At 36.2% G+C, this 26,716-nt stretch overlaps 1 protein-coding gene across 2 annotated transcripts in view; it reads left to right on the top strand.

Moving 5' to 3' along the window:
* LOC140155760 (CTD small phosphatase-like protein) overlaps nt 1-26,716 on the top strand; it is a 62,730-nt gene that overhangs the window by 11,640 nt on the left and 24,374 nt on the right. The window contains exons 2-4 of one of the 2 annotated variants that reach the window (XM_072178718.1): nt 10,439-10,566; nt 14,200-14,244; nt 20,497-20,598. In XM_072178718.1, coding sequence (XP_072034819.1) covers nt 10,439-10,566; nt 14,200-14,244; nt 20,497-20,598 — 275 coding nt within the window. The remainder of the gene's footprint in view (nt 1-10,438; nt 10,567-14,199; nt 14,245-20,496; nt 20,599-26,716) is intronic. The other variant, XM_072178719.1, reaches the window with a different exon arrangement.

Genomic DNA, 26,716 nt, shown 5'->3' on the forward strand with positions numbered 1-26,716 from the left:
TCCCGTCACCAAAAAGCCCCTGGGCGTTAGGGTTAGGTGACCACTATCGAAACTCACTATAGGAATTAACCCTAACACGACTATATGCGACAAAATACTACTGGAGGCCCCTACTTGATATGAACTGTTCATGCATTAAGGGTGTTAGATACGCTTACACGCTTAACCGACCGTAAAATGCACTATCCGTTAAAAAAAATCCAGCGCCGAGATCTAGCGTAGTGAGCGACGAAATAGGGGTCTAGGGCCATCCGCCGTAGCAGTTTGAAGGCACTCAGCAATGCTCAGAAGCCCATCCGGAGCAGCAATGCTCAGAAGCCCATCCGGAGCACTGTTATTTCTTGGTCAACGAAACTATCTCAAACTTGAAACCAAATAGAATTATTTTTCGCTTTAAAATAACATCTACCTAGTTTTGATTCAGGATTTCGTATCTGACAAGGCTAGCTAGGTGAGAAATAAGCAATTCTCACCCGGGTTCTCACCACTGAATAACACCAATCGCGCACCGCCATATTGTTTTGGTTCCACTGGTTCCCGGCAGTTTAAAACACAATACGATAGAATACTGAGGATACACGCATTGCGGTATGTTTCAGATCTCGGGTTGCCGACGGTTAACCTACCGGATTGTGGACCGTTTAAACGGTTAGACAAATAACCATTAATTTACACCCCTATCATGCGTGCATCCGATGTGATGTGATGACGCAATTGCACATTTAAACGTTGAAAAAAAACCACCCCAGTGCATCTGGCCAGATTCGAACTGCTCGTAATACCAGCATGATGCTCTAATTAACTGAGCTGGAGAAGAACGGAAGATATAAATCTATATAGTAGGCCTATTAGGTTTGAATGATGTTTGCCATATTCCTATCAGAAGGCATCAGAACTGCATACCGGTATTTGTTATAAATATATGCAGTTCAGATGCCTCCGATAGGAATGCGACAAACATCATTTGAGCCTAATACCAATAGATGTTAAATATCTTCTGCTCTTCTCCAGCTTGCCTCTGTGGCTCAGTTGGTTAGAGTGTTGTGCTAGTATTACGAAGGCTCGAATCTGGCTGATGCACCGGTTTTTTTGGTGTTTTTTCCCTTATGTGCACTGGCTACTCTGGGGGAAGATTAATTTACAAAGATTAATAACTATATGATATCGTCAGGGGTAGACATAAGGAGCACTAATCAGCTAGCCTTTGGGCCAGCTGGGAAGGTTTCCAAATTCCAACTGGCCCAAGTGCAAATCCACAGCCCCAGATTCTACTTCATTGTACTTCTAATATTGTAACATGTTATTATTCTTAATAATGCCAAAATCCCAACTGGCCCACAGGGCCATCCAGATGGAAATCTCCTGGGCCAACGAAGTAACTACTGGCCAGGGCCAGTGGCTAAATCGACCCATGTATCCTGATATCAGTTTTCTACCTCCGTTTTCGTGAAATATGTCCGTTTTCACATAAAACTAATGGCTCTAGCGTCCGGGTCTAGCGTAGCCCCATTACCTACTTTTGTTGAAGTTTTTCTCAAATTCCTTTCAGCAGTGCTCATTTTGGGGTGCTCTGAAAGTGTTTAAGACCTGCAATTTGGGATCATGCCCCAGTTCTATAGCTCTAGCTCCACCACTTCATCATACAATGTGCATGTAGACTTGACTGTAGATCCATGCAAGTGTATATGTATATCAAATCAACGCTATCAGCAGTGATCAGGTATTTGCACATTCCTTTCGAGTACATGTACATAATACTTATACAAACAAATAATAAAATTCAGAAGTGCAGAATTGTAATGTGAAGGTGAAGAGTGAACTGATCCATATTAAAGGAAAAACATGAAATCACCAGGGGGTTACTCACATGTAAGGTGGTATGGGTATAGGGCCTAGACATGAAAGTAGTGTACTAGCATGACCAGTGGCCAGGTTTCCATTTTGGGGTTTGGCAGGTCAAAAGGCCTGCAGTTGGGGATCATGCCCCAGTTCTTTAAAACTTCCATGAGTAAAACAATGGTTTTTCTGAGGTCAAGTAAATTCATCAAAATATTGCTTGCATTATGATTATATCACGTTTGTTTGTTTGTTTGTTTAAACGTCTGCTCCGTGTGGAGATACGCTTGGGTCCTGATGGGACCAGGCTCAAACAAAATGCTCAAGCCATGCTAAAGAGCCTAGATGTAAACATGCTGTAAACTTAGATTCCATTAAAATATTATATTTAGCACGCTCCTTTCAAATCATAGTCAATGGTAGGTCAGGTCTTCACTCAGGCATACATTGCAAGTTGTGGCTGCATGACTCTTAATGTTTTGGCCTATTGATATTGTTAACATAATTTGTAGACCTTTAAAATGTAGATCTGCCTGTAGTATAAACATAGTTCATACATGAAGTATTTAATAGAATTCAATGCCTGCCTACCCACATTTGTCTAGTAGAAGCTTCCTGTCTGCCAACAGGCCGACTTCCTGAATGCTGTATGTGTACATGTTATAAGGAATATACGCTTTGTTTTCAAACTACATGACAACAATCGGTTTATAACAACTTGTTTATTAGCTGATACCAAGCTATTCAACTAGTGTGCGTCACTCCACATGAGCTCTGACAAATCACCATAATTACGCTGTTTTTACTTTGGATTACCTATTGAATTTTATATCAACATCTTCATCTTTATGTCTGGAATTTACTGATCAACTTTATTTTATAAACTTGATCACTGTTTTGGAGAAAATATATGACATTTGATTTCATATTTTGTATTATAATTCAACTTGGACTACAACTCTACATCACTGGTATTGATTTTCTTCCAAGAACATCCTGCCTATATAACAATGAACTTAACGAGCATAACAAAGGAGCTGTCAATCATCTATGGCAGTCTTTCCATGGTACTTTCAATGGATTTACAAATGTGGACATATTTGATCACTCTATGTGGAAAATTGAACCAAAAACTATGTCAACAACAATAGCTGTCAACCCAGATATATTTGATCAACTATCCTATGAACTATGTGCTAGATATGGTACAGCAGAAGACAAGGGCAGGTACGGCTACATCTTCAGATGTGATATGCCTGGAGATACACTACAACATGTAACCATCACTTGCTATTCATCTACCAACACTATCTCAGTCCAAGGATCACTCCATCAAACTTGGATAGATACCATCTTAACAGAAATTGGTAACAAATTAGCAGAAGAGAATGTTGCAGCCTTCCCCTTCACACCTGGTCCTTCTACTTCTACGCCAACACATAACCACGCTTATCTCATCATCGGACAAAAGTGAAAATCTGCCAACATTTGAACTCAATCACGAACTGATGACAGACTCTTCTGTTCAAACTAGAGTTACATCTTGTGATGCACAAACTCAAACTGACTCCGCTCCAGATGAAACACCTCAACTCAGAAGGAAAATTCAAAGCCTGCAAGACAAGGTAAAGGATTTCACCTCACAGCTACAAGAATTTAGAGACTTGCGACAGAACTTTACCCAGATTTCATCAGCATTTCGCGAACTCAGTGAGCGTAACAGTGTACTAGAGGCTGAAATTTTCAGTCTAAAGGAGACCCATGTGCAGAACTTTGAACTTCCCAAAACAGCAAGTCGCCTATCCCAGCCAACAGAAAGTGCACCAGCAGTAACAACATCAAATTCCTACAGCGCTTTATTTGATCAAGTAGCAGAAACTGCAGTTCCTTCAGCCCCCAGCATTGACTTGATGACCCCAGACAAACGTGTCCCCGCTTAACTCAGCAAAGTCAAGGCCTACTACTAAACCAACTCCAAGACCAACAAGACAACCTACAAAAAGTACAAATAGTGAGAAACCACCGCCGAAAGAATGCCCACAGATCCTAATTTTTAGTAACTCTATATGCAAGCGGATTGATGAAGATAGGTTCTACAAAGGAAGGTCCACAAAAGTATTTGCTAAGAGTGGAGCAACCATTGTTGAAATTCAGAGACTTGTAGAGGATTGCGAGTATGTCAACCCAAAACATGTCATCTTACAAGCATGGACTAATAATGTAAAGCGTGAATCAACTGAGGCTTGTGAAGCCAAAGCGCGACGTCTTGTCAATGCAGCTCTTCAGAAATTTCCCAACGCGCACATCATCGTATCAAGTATTCTTCCCCGACTGATCCCCCTTGCAAGAAGTAATGTCTTAAACGGAGTTATATATGAACTGAACACCATCTTTGAACGAAATTGTCACGTTAGTGCTCGCGTATCATTCGCAGACCATGCCCCAGTATTTGTTACAGAAGGAGGACATATTAGAGAAGACTTATATTGGGACAAGGTTCACCTGAACAACCATGGCATCAGCAGACTTGTAAGGAACTTTAGAAATGTAATAGACTCTCAGTCAACCCCTTTTATGTGGAATCAACATCAGCAAGGAACATAGGTCTTTCTTCTCGTATATATAGTGAACATGGTGAAAAACAATGTGAAATTAAAAGGACTATTTCAACCAATCAAACTGATCATTTATATTGTATAGGTTCGACATGTAATGATAACACATCTTCTTCATCTATGACTATTGTAAATAATTCTAATAATAACATCAATAGCCAAAATGTAAATTCTATTCATTCACCTCATCATCATGTCTCAAGTGTTACCTATTGTGCTCATGAAGTCACTCCCTCTCATCACAATCATCCATTCATTCATTCTCATTCAAGTGTTGTTGATGTTATTGACCAAGGTAATAGGGATGATACAAGTAGATTATGTTTTGAAAAAGCAGATGTTTATCCTGAAAGTACTTCTGTAAATTACAATTGTTCCCACAATATACCTAGTAATAACAATGTTCATGTAAATAATATAACAAATGATATAAATATTGTAAATAATATGAGTGATGACACTAAACATGTTAATGCTATTGTAAAGAAATCTGTACATATAACTAGTGCTATTACATGTAGTAGTAATAATGATGTTTCAATCAGTACTTCTGCTATGGAAAATGAAATTTCTCATGATGTTTATGCCAATGATACAGACAATGGAAATCTTGATGAAGAAGAAATTACTAGTGTCACAACATGTGACAACAATGAGTGTACAAACAAGTGTTGTAAGGTAAAAGATAAAATTAGTACCGGTAAAAAAAGAACTGAAACTTTAAAAACTGTAAAGAATGTCAAAATTTGCAAGAAAACTGAAAATGATTTTTGTGGTGAGTGTGTAAGAAAAATCTTAAAAAATGATCTGTATGTAACTTGTAATAATTGTACTCTTGATTTTCACCTTAGATGTGTTGATGATAATGATGTTAAGCTAAATAATAATTGGTATTGCAAGAATTGTTTTCACAAATTTGCTAATGATGAACTTCCTCTTAATGAGGGCTTTATTGATTTAAAGTGTAAGATTAGGAAGGGCCTTAAAATAGCTCATTTAAATATCCAGGGTTTAATCCACAAAGTTGATGAGGTTAATTTCCTTTTGAATGACAATGCTATTGATGTGTTATGTATTAATGAGACTTGGTTAGATAAGGATGTTGATGACTCAGAAGTAGAAATAGATGGTTATAGTACTTATAGACTTGATAGACAAAATGGTAAAATACGGGTGGAGTTTTTTATGTTATGTTAAAAACAGTATTTTGTCAAAACAAAATGAGGATATATATGATAATGATATTGAAGGTATTTTTATTGAACTTAATTTAACCAACACAAAGCCTATTTTAGTTGGCAGTATTTATCGCCCACCAGACTGTACAGTTGATTTTCTTGATAATCTTGATGATATATTTAAGAAATGCAACAATTTATATGATGATGTATATATTTTAGGAGACTTTAATTTAGATCAGGTTAAAATTGGTAATTTAAGAAAAGTGACAAGGTTGGCAAACAATTCTAATATGAAACAAATTATAACAGATTATACAAGAATAACTGAAACTAGTAAAACAAAAATTGACTTAATATTTGTATCAAAACCAGAACTTATTATCTCATCTGGTGTTCATAGTTTAGGTCTTAGTGATCATTCATTAATATATGCTGTAAGAAAATGTAATAAGTTAAAACTTCCACCAAAAATTGTAAGATCCAGATGTTTCAAAAACTTTAATGAAGTAGATTATATTGATACAATCAAAAATATTGATTGGGGTAGAATTCATAATATAAATGATGTCAATGAAGCACTTAATGAATGGCAGTCTTCATTCAATGCTGCCTGTGACAAGCATGCACCATTTAAGGAAAAGAAAGTTAAAGGTTGTTTACCTGAATGGGTGAACAGTGAATTTTTGAGACTAAGTAAAGATCGGGACTACTATTTTTCAAAAGCACATAAGACAAATAATGCTGAAGATTGGAGTAAAGCAAAGTCTCTTAGAAATAAAGTAAACAATATGAAATATTCACTGAAAAAAGAGTTATTGTAACGAAGCTATAAGTAGCAACATAAATAATAGTAAAAATCTTTGGAAAACAATTAAGAAAATTATACCGAACAAAACATCAAGTATACCTTCAGCAGTTGTTAAAAAGAATGGTAATTACTCAGGTAACAAAAAGGATATGGCAAATGAGTTCAATGAGTTTTTCACTTCAATAGGTAATGAACTTGGGAGTAAATTTAATAATAACAATGATAATTATGTATGCACTTGTAATACTGTATGTTCTCATCAAAATCATAGTGTAAACAAATTTAGTTTTAGAGCAATATCTAATGAATTTGTTCTTAAACAAATAAGTAAAATGCAAAATTGTAAATCGTCAGGATTAGATCCATTCAATGTAAGGTTATTAAAGTTGGCTGCGCCTTTCATCTCAAAATGCCTTGTTCATATTTGCAACCTGTCTTTGAATGGGTCTACTTTTCCTGATGCATGGAAGAAGGCTAAAGTAACTCCAATATTTAAATCGGGTGATAAAACTAATGTTAGTAACTATAGACCTATCTCTGTATTACCAATTGTATCAAAGATAATTGAAAGAGCTGTTCATGATCAATTATATGAATATATGAGTAATGTAGGACTGTTATCAAATGCTCAATCAGGATTTCGTCCGAATCATTCCACAACAACAACCCTTCTTGATGTTCAAGATTACATTTTAAAGAATATGGATACAGGTTATGCTACAGGCGTTTTATTTATAGACTTAAAAAAGCATTTGATACTGTCAATCATGATATTCTGATTAGGAAACTTAAACAATATGGGGTATATGGGGATGAATTATTATGGTTTAAATCATACTTAAACAACAGAGAACAAACTGTTAATGTTAACTCAACTTTTTCTGACTTTAGGCCAATTGATATTGGTATTCCTCAGGGCTCAATTTTAGGTCCTTTACTGTTTATCATTTTTGTTAACTGTTTACCTAATGCTGTGTCTGAATGTAAAACTGTAATGTATGCTGATGATACTTCTTTAATGTGTAAAGCTAAAAATGAATCTGATCTTAAAATTCAAATGGAGTCATGTCTAAGTAGGGTAGCTGAATGGTTCAAAGTAAACAAACTCACTTTAAATGTTGAAAAGACTAAGTTTATGATCTTTGGTACAAACAAAATGCTTGAAAAGTTCAACAATGTACATTTATTATATAACAACAATGATATTGAAAGAGTAGATGAGTTTAAATATCTAGGTGTAAAATTTGATAGCAGGATGTCTTGGTCAGCTCATGTTGATAATGTTAGTAAAACTATTTCCAAAAGAACTGGCATAATAAAACGTATAAAATATTTCCTTCCATACAAAACCACTGTAATGTTATCCAATGCTCTTGTTATTCCCCACTTTGATTATGGCAGCATGGTCTGGTCAAATTTTAGTGTAGAGTACCAAAATAGGCTTCAGGTACTTCATAATAATTTAGCTAGAATAATTCTCTCAGCAGATATAAGGACACCAACTAATGATTTAATGAATACTTTGCAGTGGGTTAAACTTGATCAAAGATGGCATAATACTCTATTAATGACTGTTTTCAAATGTTTAAAGAATGAATATCCATCTTACTTATCTTCTCAATTTGATTTTGTTCATGATAACCATAATCATATAACTAGAAATCATACTTCTAATACATTGATTGTTCCAAAATTTAAATCAAATTCAGGTCAACGTACTTTTCACGTTAGGGCAGCCTATGCATGGAATTCTTTGCCACCGACATTAAGAGCTCAGATGGAAAATATGACTTCAGGCCAATTTCAGTCAAAAATTAAAGAAATTTAAACCTGTCTTTATCTACATTTTATTCATTTGCTTGCTTGATTTTTGTATAATATAATTATTGTATTTCTGTATTTTGAATCATGGTATTTATAACTATCTTGTAGTTGATGATACCATTATACTTATTTGTAATACTAGTATATATTGTAAATACATTATACTGTATGCTTTTTTGTATCGTAATATATTTTGTTGCTATAACATGTACAATGAGGGCCTGCTTGAAAAGCAGTGTTTGTCACTGAAGCAGTATTACCCTCAATAAAGAAAGAATAAATAAATAATAAATACCTAGTTCAAATGTTGTTTAACCTACCGGTAAATGTGTAGTGTTGTTTGTACATGTACATTATAATATGTATGCATGTGACAGTAATATTGTCCCATTACAAACATTGAAGTATACATCAATGCCTTCGCGCGAAGCTGCAAATTAATTTTTTCATTGCCGCCTCGAGCCTTAGCACGAAGTGCAGGGTGGAATTTCATGGGAGTCTGAGAGTCGACTCGCAGAGACTCCGTAAAATCTATTGCGAGAGTCCATGTGGACTCTCGCTGGAAATGATCGGATCAGCGAACTTACGTTTAAGTTCAACACGCCTTAAAACTCAAAGCCTGCAAAATATAAAGGAAAAGTCGCCAAAGATGGGATGACATATATGGAAGTGAGAGTATGATGACACATATATTAAAAACTTAACTTTGTTAGTTTATTTGTTAGTTTGTTTGTTTGAATGCATTTTACGTAGGCCTATATATAATACCTTTTGGACTCCTGCTAGATTGTACAACGAGAATCCATTTACGGGAATCCATGGACTCTCGCTAAACTCTCTTGCGAGAATCCACTTGGACTCCTGTGGCACTTTACGAAATTCCACCCCTGGAAGTGGAGTATACATTTAAGCTTGATTTCCACAAAAGATACATCACCAATTCTCAATTTTTTGGGTAATTTCTTTATTTATGGGCTATTCCATTTGAAATCCATACACTCTTGGGATGTTTGATTCTAGTCAGTCAAACATCCAGGCATGTTGGACTTTGTTGGTCCCCCTTTGCACAAAATGTTTGAGCGTACACATAGCAACCAGGTCGACAAGAAGGACTGTATTACTCTATTTTAAAATGCTTCAAACACCTCCCATCTTTTATCAAAGAAAGTGACCAAAATGCAGAAAATTTCCATAGCTTCCAGTATTATCACTGTCAATGTCATGTTGAATTTCAATATGTATTTTGTGACTTTGGGAAGTCATATTTTGCAAGTTTTTTCCTTGCAATTCACCTCTGTTAAACGCTCACTTATTGAAATTGCAATGCCCCCAGAGTAAATATGATAGGATTTTTGGTGCATCCCCCTTTATGTGATGCCAGCATGACCCTTTATGTGATGCCAGCATGACCTAATTCTCTATAATTATATTCCTTTTATGTATTTTGCAGGGCCCCGTGTTAGACCAGCTTCGGCTGAATCGGGCTACCCTGGGTAAACATGTTGTAAATAAATAAATAAATAAATAATATAAGATACCGGGCCAAGATAATTGACTTGGCAGTGACCTGAGGGCTGATTTGCTCATTGTTGCACCCTTACCACTGCTCATTCTTATTCAATGGGTGCGTCTTGTGAAGAATTCACGTAATTTGATTGGTTTCCTGGTGTATAATATCTCACAATAGTTGATAGTGATATTAGTCAGGGCGCGCCGCCACGCAACGGCGGCACGCTTGTTGCTCCTCAATGATCGCGCAATAATGCGTTCGCGTAAAACACGTGCGAGAACTAAGAACGCGATTCGGCGGCTTAGATGTTCGTGATGGGTTCGTTCATTTAAAACAACGGGGATGTCTTCACAAAAGTAACTTTATTTTTTTCTGAAAACAGGCAGTTTTTCTTGCAAAAATGACATTAAAACTGAATAAGAATGAGAATAACAGATAGGATTTTGTCTTTTGCCTATCAAATATCGTGTCATAATGGATGGGCTGGCCAATATTTTTATCGTAGTGGATAGTGCCGCATCCACTACTCAAAATATTGGCCAGCCCATCCATTATGACACGATATTTGATAGGCAAAAGACAAAATCCTATCTTTTATTCTCTAATTGAATATATATTTATTTATATAAACATTTTTTTTTATTCCTTTTAATTAATCCTGCAGGTACAACAACAACAAATTCAAAGAAACCAAGGAGGAGAAATTTACTTAGTTCATTTTTCTGCTGTTTTGGTCCAACAAATAGAACGCCAAATACCACAGTAGCCCCTCCAGAGGAGAATGGGCAAAAGGTAAGAAAGTCTTATAAGTCAGTGACCCTCCAAAAGAGGAACTAACTAATTTTGATTTGATGCTGCTTTTATTTCTTGCAGGTGAAGGGACACTGGTCACTTAATGCCACAAAATATCATCACAGTAACCATCTGTAGTATTTTGTGGAATTGTGTGGCTATGATTATGTGATTTTATTGTTGTTGCTAAATTGGCTGTTTGTGATCAGTGTTATAATATAATTGCTTACATATTTAGGACTAACTAACAAAATCATCTCATCTCGATGTAATTGTATCATGGCTAAAATGTGGTAACATTAAGAAATATATATTTTGGTTTATATTTTTCTTGTCTTTTTGTCTTTGGAAATAGCTTTAGAAAGGTTAGTGTGTTTTAATTAAAAGTTGGATTAAAAATTTAATCTGTCTTTAATTTAAAAGCTATATCACTAACAGAAAGAAAGTGATATGATGGATGTATACTGGATTGCAATACACATAATTTGAAAGTCTCACCACCTCCAGCCCAAAATCAATCAATATGTTCAACAAGTATGTCAGTTAGTCATAAATAACGTTTTAGGGTTATTTGAAAAGGTGTGTGACCCGGAGGTAGCTAGTTACTTCATTTCGTGGGTCAAAATGAGCGTTACACCGTGAATTAGTCCTTAAGGCTTGGAAGATGAGTCAAGGGTTTTCAGCACTTAGAAAGGGTCCAAGTTATTGAATGGTATTTATTTGGTATAATTTGGTTCGACTGCAAGATAGCCCAAAGTAGCAATATTTTACAGTTTCTTTAATTTCGAGGAAAACAAATTCCCTTCAAATGTCCAAGGAGCTTCCAGGATTCCGCAATTTTTTTTCCCAGGAGTAATTGTCAAATTTGTCCCAAAAATTGTAGCGATGTATACCAAGATACATTGAAATGAGTATTCCTAGCGGCTAGGCACATATAGAGATGTAATTATCAAGTCATTGCTCTCAGGAAGTCATGGAGGTGTGTTGTCTTAAGTAGTATTACACCTGTGCTCATGAAAGCTACATGAGGGAATGGTGGCAATGTGCAAACATGAGTGTCTACTCGGCTGTACAAGGTGTTGTACTCAATGAATGTTTCATGTTGTAGAGATTGAACTTGTGTTTCCCAAAGTGACTAAAATGTAGCATCAGTTACTAGGCAACTTCAATTATTTGGGTGAGAGAAGTTGGTCTGTGGTATTTAGAGGAGGCGTGAAAAAGAATTTCATGGGACTGTAGTCACATTAGCCTGACATCGGCTTACAACATGGTGATGGGTTTCTGGGGCATAGTGTAATGACCTGATGATATATTTATGGAGGATGTGTAATTGATCTAAATGCATAAAAATAATATACGGTAATAGAATATGTACATGTTTATGTACAGGAGGGCTGTTCTCGACAAGGCTGTTCTTGACGATATTGTCGACGAAGCAATTTTCCTAATTGTCGTCAAGTATGGACCGATTGTCGACAAAAAACTAGTATAAAGATATAAAGCTTAAAGTTCAGCTAAAATCGCCATTATTTACAATGAAATAACTGCGTCAGTCATCTACATTCGTAAGTGGTGCAGATTTATCTTTCCATTACAATCCCAATATTCTGATGGTGCTTATTTATGGGATATATGGTAATATTATGATGCAAGTAAACGGCGCATAACATGGTCTCTGAACTTAATATTTTGACTTACTTTGTCGACGTCGGATCTTGAGATCAGGGAATGATTGTCGACAATGAAACTTCTGCTTCTACTGACAACAGTCTTAACGTACATTAGGTATGTTGTATAGAAGCAGTTCAATGCTTTTGTAGCAAAGTTAAGGGGTGTGTATTTCAAATGGAATAGCCAAGTTAACCTTTGCCCTGGCTGGGTTGTTTCAAATTATCCCTGTTACCTCACTAAATAATTGTGCTAATTGGTTTCATTCAATTTATATGGGTTGGTTGCTTTTTTGTGTGGCTGATAAATAAATAAATGATCAACGTTTACACTAAGGAGAGAGAAGTAAGTTGATATATTATTTTTGAGTTGAATGGAGCATGCAATATCATTACCTATAACCGCATTCTGTTGCATTTAGGAGCTAAATTTGTCGCTGGTTCACTCATTGGAGATTGACCGCATAATAATGTAAGAATAGATGTCCACCCACATTCACGTAGAACTCCACACATAACATGAATCAACTTGCTCCTTTGGAAACACATGACTCAATCCATGCATCTCAAACTAAAAATCAATCTTTAAGCTCAGTTTACGTCAGCATAAATTTGCCCGCTGTGTGAACATGTTAAGGGGCAATCTAACCAGTTTAAGTGTGATGATGATTCAAACCCCAAAACCAGATTCTTAAAAGGTTTATTTCTGGGTAGCGCTAGGTATTGGATGCCACTCGACATATCTAGAGGTCATTGAACTGATAAATGATGGTGCAGTATTGAAGCCCTAACCATCACTCACAGTGTGAGCGAATGCATGAATACAGACTGGGCAATCTCTAGCGACAGCGATGACGATGAATGTGTATTCAAGGAGCCATGGGGAATACATTGTAGTCATGGGTGGTAGTCGTCGCTCTGTGTCGCTTACTGACAAGCGTGGGTACTTGACGACTTGTGTCATTTTCATCTTTGTGCATCTTGTTTTGTTTATTCGTAAGAATTAAAGAGGGTATTTGAGTATATGGTATGGGGGCCTATATCTATCGCCCTGTGTTTGCTAAAGCTTTGCAATTTATGTGTGTATAGTCCCAACACACATGCCTTTCTAAATGCTTGTACAAAGACTGACTTGTTGTTTTACGCTGTTGTCTGTATGCTGTTAGATATCTGTAATAATTATTTCTTATCTTCTAATAATATGATAACTGAAAATAATTCACTGTTTTATTAGTGTTGCTCAAATAGGTCATTTGATTTTGATTTTAGTTTGAACTACTCTTTGATCTATAATCCAAAACCAGAAAATATTTTGAGCAGAACTTGAATGCATTTTGTAGATTCTACACTGGAGCATACATTTTGTAGAAACACTCAAACTATGCACACTGATGGTTCTTTTTTCTACATGTACATGTTTGTACAATTGTACATCAATTTGGTGTTCACACTTATTTAGCAAAGACACAGGTAGGAGTAGGCCTGTGTCAAGACTGGCATGCCAAAATTAATGTTGAAATTCAAGCAATATTGATAAAGAAAAGACATGTTAAAACCCTCAATCTGAAAAAGAAATGTTGAATACTAGATACTTGATATGATCTTGAAATAACTGTACTGAGAAACATCCATGGCTCAAATTAAATGAAGGCACCAAGACAATTGCTGTGGATGCCCTATGGTGTTGCTGTGATACCCTAAAATCCATGCCGTTTTCTGGCCATTGAAAAGCCTGTAATTGCCTAGGTGCCTTTCAAATTGCCGTGGATTAGCTGCCGTTTCTTAATTTGAGAGCTGCAAACATCCGTTTCACAATCTTTGCTCTCATGTGTTGTACTATTTCTCTGATTGATAAAGCTTGTGTACTGCTCATTGCCATGTTTGTTTGTTGTTGATCATGCCTTCCTGGCTTTGTTTTTATTTTATCTTCCCATGAATCTCTACTGAAACCTGTACTTTTCTACAGCTGCATGAGCCTGTACAGTCTGCATACACCCCCAATAATAATGCGGTAGGTGACCAGTCATTATTACAATATAATGCACTCATATTTCTTTTTCTTTTTTACTTTCTTTCAGTATTTTGACTTCTTTTTCATAGTAGTATTGTATCCAGTTGAGCTATAATTTGTTTCTAAACCATTTCTAAGATTCAAATGAAATTTGCGATCTACACCTTGTTTCACCTTGAGTTTGGTAATGTTGTCGGTGCTATTGCGTCCTCACATGTGTAGATAAGCCACTGTTGTACGCAGTCTTCAAAATTTTTTACCTTGGGTTGCACTTTTGCACCCCATTTTGAAAGTTGTGATGCAATTTCATCTGACGCAGAGCAATTTGAAGTGCGGTCTCGGACAATCAAGTTAGTACAATGTGGTATCGCAATTTTGCACCACACTTTTAAAGTTGTATCGCAACAGGCGAATTTTTGGGTGCAAATTACACTGCGATACGGCTTTTTCGAACGCTGGTCGTACGTGTGTGTATAGTACGCTCTGTTGGGATTAGGTTGGAACATGCAATTCAATGTTGCGACCAGCGAAATACACACCTACGTCACTATCAAACTCCCAAGGTGAAACAAAGTATTCATTATTAGATGCACTAGATTTACGAAAATGAATATGGTTCATCAACGCTCAATGTCATGTGATGCTGCTCTATCCAACCAGCACTCTTGTATAGCACCAAACTGACATCATGCGTTCTTGTACCATGTTCATGTTCTTTCACCTAGCACCGTCTAATCCTGTCTAATATGATCAGGTAATGCTGGATGAAGTCGGGTGTGTTTAGAAGCAAATGCTCTCATTTTGCATGTTTGCCAACCCCTTCTGCATGTGTGAGTAGTTTGAAGTGTGCCAGGTAGTGGAGTATGCTGTATTGTTTTTTTTCCAAGAGTCGGAAGCTATAGCTGTGAACTCTGGTAGGCAAGCAGATGAACACCCACATTATAGTTTACATTTAACTGTAGAGTAAGAAATGTACAAGTGCATGAAAATTTCTCAAATGATGCAAGCGACATAGATTCACAACATTTTTGTATTCGCTAATATTTCTTTTAACTACAGAGGAAGTGTTTTTCCCAAAAATTGCATGCTACAAAATAGAGGTGTCCTAAAGTTACGGGTTGTGAATATTTCATGCTGTGAAATATAGTGTTCTTACAGTATAGCGCACTGTCTTAGAGAACAGCACACTATCATTTAACTTTGTATCAGGCGACAACAAAAACAAAACCCTTTTCTACAGGTAGATGGACTTGCGGTCGGTTAGTCTGGATTTTCTTCTGGAAGAGACTAAGTAACAGAAAGCAATCTGAATTTTTCTTTTGCAATCATAATTTTAAAATATTCTAACTTAAAAAAATAAAAATTCAGTCAAAATCAATCCACTTTGGCCAAAAAATGGCGGATTTTAATTTTGTACAGCCAAATGCAAAATCTGAGTCAGACGGGCCTGTAGAACAGGGTTTTGTTGTTGTTGTTGTTGCCTTAAAATACCCACAGGCTTAAGGTGAGTTGATAAGCGTTTTCTGTATATATAAGGAAATTAAATTTCATGGTCTGTCATGTTTTTTATAGAGTAACTGTGAGGGGCAAAGTATACAATTTAATACACAGTATGGCTGCCATCTAATCTGTATAATTTAATTTTATTAATTTAACTATTTTATATTATTGCTAATTAATTCAATGCAAATTATGGCTGCTAGATATTTAAGTATCACCAGAACACAGAGGTTATTGAACTCTAGAAAAATAGAAAATTATATGTAGTAAGTATTCAAAACATCTTATTTTACATGATGTTATGGTAATGGTTCATGAAAGGTAAAAAGACTAGGGATTCTGTATCTCCGAAAGTGTTGTGTACATGTACATTCATTGCTCGTGTGCAGTGTGGTGTTTCTTCATTGATATCATCAATTGCTGACCTTGAAGGTAGACTTCAAATTGACAGCAAATTGAGGCATTCTATGATTGAGGTACAAAATGTGATACATTTTGTACATAGTTGAGATTTGTTATTCTGATTTTTAAGTTCATATTCTTCTTTCAAAATTTCACTGCACTGGAGTGAGTTGATTGTATGTACATGTAGAGAATGAGTTTATAACCATGACTGATCAGTTTGCGTGGCTACATTTATACTACAAATCCAACTTGTGTGCTCTGTGGTTTGTTTACATGTGGGTGCACATGTATAAGCAGCACAGTGATTACCGGACTGACAGCTGCAAAACAAGTTGTGCTACCTGTACAGCCATGTCATGTCACCACTGACAGTGCATACTACTACTACTAGTACACTGGACGGCACAAGCATTGACGACATGATCACATGTATACATGTAGCCTCTATACTGTATATCAAGTTGGTGTGGTGAGATTTTGATCGAAGTTCTTGTTTTCAGGTGGCATTTGGCCCCGGCATTTGGCATACTGGTTTGGCAAGTTTCCCAACTTGTGAAACATGTAGGGCCCCCTAACTTTCTTCAATTGAGGCATTTCAGGGATAACCCATCATGCATGTAAACATACCATTGTTTATCAAACATTGAACTTGAATTAATGGCCTGTGTGACAGCCTAGATCTCAAGGCTTACATGTTAGTGGATACAATAAAATAAAAAATATTCACTTTTTTGAGAAATTTGTTAAAATTTTCAATAGCCTGCATGCATGGTTTTGGTGAGCTGGATTTGTGGCGCTATGCTTCGTTATACCTCGAGTTTGATTTTGCAGATTTCCTTTAACAAATTAAGCATACTGCTAACCGTCCAGCACATATTATTTTGCACAAGGTCCTATGCATTGCACACGCATGACGTCGCGTGCGTATCAAATCGCATATATACTTACTGTAACTGCCAATCTAATCCCACAGACCGTCATGTACACATACATGTGTACAAGGGTGGTTTGTCTGCACACTTGCGGTGCCATGGCGTTAAAGCACTGACAAACTGTCACCAAACTCGAGGTGAAACATAGCATACGCCTCTCCTCCCTTGCTACATGTTGATTATAGAGGCCTTGCATGTGACGTATCATCCTGTAAATATGGCGGACTACTCAAATGCATTCAACAAAAGCATGATTGCAATCTACCGTGACAGTTCGTCTCACACACATAACCCTGCACTACGATCAAATAGGTTGATGACAACATTTGATTGAATGGACTGCACTCGCCATAACTACAGTGAAGGACACCGGCTCAAATCCTTTGTTTGGAGCCAATCGATAATTTCATGCAGGGCCTCTATACACAACTTGTAGGCCTGCAGATTTACCCTCATCATTCAACATACACACAAATGTAGTACCCCCATACCATTATTAGAAGTGAGAATGTATATAGAGCTCCCAATATGAATATATTGAATGAAATCAACCCTTCCCCATTTAAATAAGTTCCAACTGCTCGATGTCATTGCCAAAATGTCACTCGGTGCAATTTCGATATGCTAAAAAATTGCTCACAAATTTAAGAATTTAATGTGAAAAGAATGCATCTATTTAGTTTGATCAGCTCGTAATCGGCGGGCCTTATAACATTGTGGATTAATATCAATATATTTTACTTTGAGAATTGTCTTGACATCTCTCAACAAGCATCACTAATGATTAATTCAAGTCCTATACTTTGTCTATGTTCTTTTTACATGCACAATATAGATCATACATGTAAATGTCAACTTATTGTGGGTCTACTTTTCGGCGTAGTGGACTAGTGGTAAAAGCCTAACAATTCCTGTTGATTACGAGCTGATCACATTATACTTGCTATATTTTGTAGTTGCAATCTATTTTGTATGATTGAGGCTGAAATAGGCATGTTATTTTGGGTAAATGGGGTATTTGTTCAATGGAGATTGATTACCATACGTGTATTTCTCTCATTCATTGCCATATAGACCAGTACAAAGAAATCAATCAATCACCACTAGAGCTCATAGATTTATGGATGATTCTTGGTTTGATTCATTAATGTTTGCACTTTCTCTGATTGAGAATAAGTACTGCAGTACAAGCCTAACATTTGTACTATACATTACATAATATGCATGTAAATATTGAGTGTGCATGACAGACTTGTTTGCATCTGGATTTGCATTATGATGTGACTTGTTTAGTTTATTAGTAGGCCTACTAAATTAAAAAAAGTGAAACAATTAAATTCATTGATGAAAGTAAAAATGCCCACTCAGGACTATTTCAATTATTTGATTGATTTTATTTACCCTTGGATCACCAACTACCTACATTGAAGAACAGCATTTAGTCAATTCAAGCAGTGTTAATTTTGAAAACCTAATGTTAAAAAATGCCCACATTCAATATTATGAATATGATGTACATTGCAAGAGTGTTGGTATATAAAATAGTAAAATGCACAAAATGTAGTGCATGTGAAAATACAGGTTGTGCAGCATACAAACGTGTAACAAATGACATCTGAAGATCATGTTCTTTTTGTCGGTGTATCAACTCTGCTAATGTATTTTTGCCGGAGAGCACGGTTCTAAGTAAGATAAATTGTTCCCATTTACCTTACTCAATGGGCGGCATATAATGGCTCTCACTGTAGGGGACAAAGTCCATTTTCGATATGGCTTTTATGGCTACATCCATTTTAACAATGTTTATAATATTGCGGTGATTTATTTGTGGAATGCCAGATTTCTTTAGGCATAAAACAAATAGGCCGTATTTAAGTTATTTAAATTTGTGCAGTGGTTGCACAGTTAAACGAAGCATTCAATTTTGTGTTGAAAAGGTTGTTTCATGATCTGTGCTTCAGGAGCAGTAAATAAATTTACTATAATGAATAAACTAGAATTATCATGATGTAAGAGTTGTAAAGAGAAGCATTCTTCCAATAAAATTACATTTGAATTTTACTTTGCACAGGTTAAGAGCATGTACCACAGAAATAGAGAAGGAAAATAAGGACTTGCACCATCTTTATTCTTGGGAATAATTGGGGAAATTCTAGTTTTGCCTGCAGTGCAATTTGGAACTAATCACTGTTTGTGCTTGACAATCTACACATTCCCTATGGAAAAGATGATCTTAATCTTCAATCCTCCACACAGGGAGTGTGAATTTCAAATCCATGGGGTTACCTGAATGGGTGACTCCATTTGAAATTTGCACCCCCTGTGTGAGAAATTCAGGTCGTATATCTTCCATAGGGGATTTCAATTGGAATTTAGCGCAATTTGAAACACTTCATGACCTGAAGCACTGATTGCATTGAAGAAGCATTAATTTTGTCATATTGATTTGATGCATAATTCGTGGGCTCTCTGTAAGGATCTGAATACCCTCAATTAATCCCCTACCTGATGCCACCAGTACAGGTGGTGGCAGTCTGGATTCCTCTTTTCTATTTCTGTGATGTGTACTCTAAAATTGGGAGTCGGGGGCCCCCTGTTTCGTATGGCTCAAGTTATCCAACACCCTGTTCACATTAGAAAATTTTCTAAGCTAAAAAGGTTGTTTTGACGAAGCTAATTTTGTAATGTGTACGCTCGCTCCGTTCGACAAAGGAAAGTGATCATGTGACAAGTGACCCTCACCGGCTTAAATAATAGCCGGGCGTTACTAGCTTTTCAAGCTTCGTTAATTTTCATGAAATGTGTACAGTGCAATGTCTTCGTTCGATCTTCGTTCAGATGTGTACGCATGCTTAATTAGTTAATCAAGATTAACTTATCTTCGTCGAATGACGAAATTTTCTAATGTGAACAGGGTCCAATTAGCACATCAATTTAAAAAACACTTCTTTGCACACTGTGCATAAATGCACCACTCCCACTCCTTGTTCATGGTGCATAAATATGTCGATGGAAAAAACCAATGGCAGCCATTTTGGAAGTGGTGCGAGTGAGGGAAAATATGCTGTCAAATTTTAAAAGGATTATTTATGATAAACAGTTTTTTAATTCTCCTTTACTGCACATCCAAGATGGCCGCTAATGCCATGGCAGCAGTGGCCATCTTGGATGCGCAGGGAAGGGAATTTTCCCATTTATGGTTTGTGCACAGGGAGTGTTCAATACATGTAGCACAAGATATTTCTTTTCACAACTATTTGAATACTTTTCACAAAATGTGTTTTTCATAGTTTCACAAGCTTTTTAAGAATGTAGTACCTGTGCCAAACAAGCACACATTGCAATATTGAATTAAGAGAGAGCCGACATCTTTTCATGAGTATTAACATGTTACTGTTTGTTGCTCCCATTTCAGGGCCCCAACAGATACCTGTTACCTCAGGTTCGGCAGGAAGACGTAAATAAAAGCTGTATAGTTATAGATCTTGATGAAACCCTTGTACATAGTTCATTTAAGGTAAGTCAATGATAGAAAGTCACAAACTATCAAAACAATAACATTACAAGTTCGTATTTTGGTTGTATTAATTCTAGGTAATTTTCTCCAGTAGTTTAAATTTTGATTTATAGATTTATATTGGAAATAAAATGGGCCACTTTATTACTTGGCTTGTTTATAAGTCTGACATATCATTTGAAACGGAAATTACGAAAGCAATTTTGCTGAAGTAAAAGAATATAGCAAATGCTAGTCTGTAGTAGAGATGTTGACCAATTTAGTTTAACTACAAAACCAGGTGCATAAACAGCTTAACTGAATATTTCTTTATAAATAACCACAATTTCTGCACGTTGAGTGAGCATATCACTATTATCAGATCAGGTTGTGTCTTTAAAAGCCATAAGGGAGTGATCCAGATAGAAACATTTCCTCTTTTATTCCGCCATTATCATAAACGGTGACATCTGAGCCAGCCCATCATGTTGTCGTGATTGGATTAGGTTATTATTGTCTTGTCATGTTTACTACATCCTGTATTTAAAGAGAGGAAAGAGATGCTTAGTATTAAAACCTATTGGGAACATATCGAACAATGAAGATATTGCAGGGATGCAATTTTGGCCAGAATCAGATAATCGATTCTAGCGATGATTCTCCTAAATTGGTTCATAAGGCGACGAAAAAAAGAAACCCTGTTCTACGGGCGGACGGACCTTTCACGTAGGGTCGGTCGAAATTTCCGAAATTTGGGTCGGCATTCATTTGTACAGGAAAAAAATTTTTCTCAATTTTTTTCAAAATCTGGGTCGGTCGGGCGGGCCCGTAGAACAGGCTTTTTTTTTTTCGTCGCCTAATGTAAAAAATTTTAGTGTACATAAAATGTGGGTAATTCTGTGATGCTAATCGAAATTGATTCTCCTAAGCATCAACAAAATTGCATCCCTGATATTAAATGCAAATGATGAGCAGGAGAGTATTGCATCCCTTCCCCCTGTCTCCCCCTCGCACATTCACTCTTTGTCTCTTACACTTTCCTGTGTCTCTCCTGTCCTCTCTCCCCTGGTTCTCTTTTCTCTCTCCCTCCCCATTCTTGCTTACCACACATACCCATGGACCAAAAACCGAGGACACCTACCGAACACAGCAAACCTTCTACATTCCAAGGGGGATTCCTTGTACCTTAACAAACATGGACATGATTCCAACAACCGTGGACGTCTGGACGTCCTTGGTAGCATGTGTGTCCCCATTTTGGTCAGTAATTAGATCAATGTCCATGTTTGCAGATCTTTACAAGGCATTTCCCTCACACCTACAAATATGTATGTAAGTTTGTAAAGACTGGCAACGAGGACTTAAACCTTGTACATATACTCTCTGCCAAACTTTGGACTCGCTTAAAGTTAATAAAATCCAACCAGCAGTTGGGAGTATGTTCATGGTTATTGGAGTATCCAGGTGTCAATGTTTTAATGTTGTGTAAAAAGGCACCCCACCCACACACCCCTACAATAGTTGAATATCTTATTTTAAATTACATATTCCTAATAAATTCTTAATACATACAGGTAGTACATGTAGCACACATACCATCATTGATTGAAATCATTTTCTGTTAGCCGCTTTACATCCAGGCACCACAGCAAAGTTACGTTAGATAGACTGTTTATCCAAAACCCCATGAAGACAAGTTCACCATGACTGCAGTGCTCAAAATAGAAATATCAGTATGTGGACAAGAGCCAATACTATCTGAACCTATTGCAAACTGTTATGCGATCTGAGAGCGTTCTTTCAAATGCTGTTTAATAGTTTGGCTAGATATATCCAGGAATAACATATAAGCCAAGTCCAGGGTTTTGTTTTGTTCAAAGTGCCAAAATCACAATAAAGTAATGGATAGCTAAGCTAGTTAAAACTGAAATTTTATCATTTGCCAAGATTTAATTTTTAGCTTATATTTGTTGTTTAAGTTTCAAATAAAAATGAAAGTGAATACAACCAAGTTATATAAACAGAAGGGGGAGGCATATTAGGCTGCTGGTAACCCACCCATGCCACAGCTGATAACCAGCAACCCTGCCCTCGGCATAACACTAGGCCTAGAGAAAAACACAATTTTTTGATCAAAAAATTTTGATTGCAACTGCAAAATGGAAGAAAAAGCAAGATTGATGTCCCCAAATTAGCAAAAAATTAATTAATTAATCGATAAAAATACTACCCTCTATTATAGTCTACGGACTCAATAACCAAAAAAATAGCCAACCGGACTGACCAAAAATACAAATATTTTCAGGTTAATATATATATGAATGGTTTGAGTAGTAAATAAAGAATATTACTAGTGTTGTTGTTGCTTGGATGTGCCAGAAAATGGACTGTTTTTGTAAATTCTGGCTGGAAAATCAGGTCAATCTTGAGCTTATTCTGTTGTAAAGGTTGATGAATTCTGCAAACATGCGGCACATAAATAGATTTTCAGCAACTAATACGAGATTGTGTTTTCTCTCTAAGCCTACATAATGCCTCCCAATAATGCCTCCCAGTCCCAATTTACGCACCTTCCTGTGCTTATGCCTGTGCCCTGTCTTTTTGGCAATTGCTACATTTGTGAAATAACTGGAATAGGCCTATGTGCGCGTAGTGGACATCACAATTGCGAAGTCATAACGGCCAGGGTCCAGGGCCCGCTTAAGGGCCCTGGAAGCTCTCAGGTTTAGATGCTCTCTCATGCAATCTGAGCCTTATTTTGGAACCCTTTTTCACAAAAAAACACAACTTAAAATTTCAAAGTATTACTGTCAAAACTCACAAATTTCCAACAATGTCAGTTTTTTGTCGTAAGTCATAGTACATATATTATTATATGATTGATAATTTGATATAATCACATCTAGGGCTCAACCGATTATTGGATCAGATATCGTATCGACCCAATATTTTCGATATCAGTATCGGATGTTGGTAAAAAAAATTCAAAAAACAAATTTTTTCTGCTACTTTGAAGAACCACTGGACCTATTCTGAAGGGGTAGGATTATTCACATTTAATTTGAAAACAAAATTGGGAAAAAATTACAGTTTGTTATCCTTAATATGCAAACCATTAACTTGTGTTTACCTCTTCATCTATCACATATTATAAATGCATGGAAAACCAATGCATCTATAATATGTGATAGATGAAGAGGTAAACACAAGTTAATGGTTTGCATATTAAGGATAACAAACTGTAATTTTTTCGTAATTTTTTCTGATTTTTTTCAAATTAACTGTGAATGATCCTGAAATTTCATAATAGGTCCAGTGGTTCTCCAAAGTCGCCGAAAACTTTGAAATTAAAAAAAAATAAAAAATTCTGCGACCTCAAGTACTTTCTGGGAACGCCGTTCCCACAGTTTTTGGAGGCCAGGCTACACCCATGAGACAAGCACCCCACCCTCTTACTAGTATTCACTATCCTTAACCTGACAGCACCCCACATAATACCCCTGCCGGGTGCCCTCCTTCAGTGCCCCCCCCCAACACATAAGACACCAATCTGACCAAAATCTCAAACAAACTGATACTGCTCCTCATTTTGTTATGTTTTTTGTTTAATAACATATTATTGTAGGTGCAAAACTCAATTTTTCCATCCAAATGATATCCTTTGATTCGGATAAACAAAATTAATGAATTAGGCCTACTATACCTGATATGAAGCTTGATCATTTTTTGGATTTAAAAATCTGTATATTTTGCATGCTTCACTTCCACACTGTTCTCAGGTAGCAAATTTTATGAAATTCATATTTTGCCATTATGTCTAGTTTAACAAAAATATGTAATTTTATTTGTTATTTGCAAGGATATTATTAAATACATATACACTGGCAATGTGCTGGCTACCCGTCTTGCTGAATGAGCATTTTAATCAACAATATCAATAAATCTATACACACACATGCACTTCCATGCATGTTGATCTTGAATTAAATGCTGTGCCTTTCTTCTTCATTCAGTCAATTTTCGCATGACTAGTTATTTTTGGCCTCATTGTAATTTTCTTATAAACAGGTCTACCATAAGTCAATATTCTCCAAGTATAAATGACATCAAACAAACATATTTTTGATTTATATGGTACAAAGTAACAAATCCGATTTCAGTATCATGCAATGGCAGTTGTTTTTTGGCTGCATACAAAATTACATGTGTATTTGATGAAGCGGAAAGTGCCTCATGCTTAGGTAATTTTCCCTATGTTCTTTTGCCTGGTTGTGGTAAATAAAATACTGCTGGAATGTACACCAACTAGAAAGATTAGGTAACTACAATGGAAACATTGCAGATAATTTGACCTATGAAACACAATATCATATATGGGTCGCACATAATCTTGTTGATTTGAAAGACAAACTGCTATCAAATAACAGAATCATTAGATCACAACAATATATTTTATTAACTGCCATTGTTATATGATTTTCAGTAAGGCCAAAAAAAAAAAGGTTTGTCTCAAAGCTTTATGCTAGCGTTTGTAAAATCGCACGATTTGACAAAAAAGAAATGCGGAAATTTTTTTTATAGTTTTTCCAGAAAAAATCGGCGAAAATCAGACTTTTTCTCAAAATACCATGAAAAAAGTCTGGAATAAAAAATACAAAATCGCATTTCGCATTTGTTTCTAAATTTCTCGTGAGCTTTGAGACAAACCTTTTTTTTTTTTTGGCCTAATTGGTCCTGAATTGCTTCATGATTGTTAAAATAAAGATATTGGTGTGAAAATAATAATTTACTAAATTTAGGCACAATTACTAGATTGTCTTTAACATCATCCTTATGACAATGCACAGTACTTATCTCAGGGAGCCTATCCCCAATGATTTCTGCCTCATATTGATCCCTTCCCCCCATTTGTAAAATCTTCCAGAGCCTAAGATACACATAGATTTGTTATATTATGGATATATTTTTGTCTGATTCTTCATTGATTCATTCATTCCGTGGTCAGATGATTTAATCCTAGCAGAATTTTGATCAAGGCATTTAAATAATTATAATATCTAAATTATAGAGCTTTTAATAGGTGAATGCACACTTATTTACCGTACTGTATTCAAAACGCTACCTAGGAATTCACATAATTTCTTGTTATGACAGTGGGTCACATTTCACAGCCTAATGCTTATCCGATATTAACATGCATGTAATTACTATTATGCAGGCTGTTTCTAGTTTCATTAAACGATGAGTGATCACGTATAAGGACAGTATTCTAAGTAGATAGTGCATGTAACCACGGACAATTCTATTATGAAGAAACAATGTACTCGTGTGTGTGCACACAGATATATTTTCCTTTCATGGAAGACATTTAGAGAAAGATTTAATATAGCATTTTATCAGGCTGTGTTTGTTTAGATGACTGTGCCAACAAGCATTAAGTATTGAATTAGGTGGATGTTTAAAGCCGTGGATGCTGTAATGCATCCGCAGTTGCACATCTCTGAATAACATCTTACTATAAATAGACTAATGTTGTATGTGTGGGGGTGGGGGTGTGTATGCATTGAAAGGCTCTGTCAGGGTTTTATCTAAACATGGCAAAATTCACATGGAAGATTGATGATTACACAGAGAGTGTATTATTTGGTTGAAATCGATATAAAGAATTGGCTTCAAAAATGTGTTTTTTGTTATGAAAAATGTAGACGAAACGTGTGGTAACTAGATGTATCGCGTCAGCGTACAAGTGACATGACACGCATGCATAGGGAACCAATACACTGTTTTAGCATGGTTAAGGGATTTGTTAACGGTCTACGATAAAAATGGGCCTATGGCAGGCCTTCTCAAAGGGAGGCCCGCGGGCCAAATCCGGCCCGCCGCCGGGCACTGATTTAAAAAATAATTTAAAAATCAAAAATATTGGGGAAAAATCAAAAATGTCACAGAAAAAGAATGAAAATGATACTGAAAAATGTTACTCCTCTGTTGAATTGATGAATTGCTTGCATTATACGATCATGTATAGTACACGATACGGATTGGCCCAATTTGCCTCATAAATTAAAATGAACGGTTCTGCTGCATGCTGTATAAAACGAAAATTACCTTGATTGAACAAAATGACTTTGTTCTTGTA

Source organism: Amphiura filiformis, chromosome 6 (assembly GCF_039555335.1).
Source record: "Amphiura filiformis chromosome 6, Afil_fr2py, whole genome shotgun sequence".
Taxonomy (NCBI): domain Eukaryota; kingdom Metazoa; phylum Echinodermata; class Ophiuroidea; order Amphilepidida; family Amphiuridae; genus Amphiura; species Amphiura filiformis.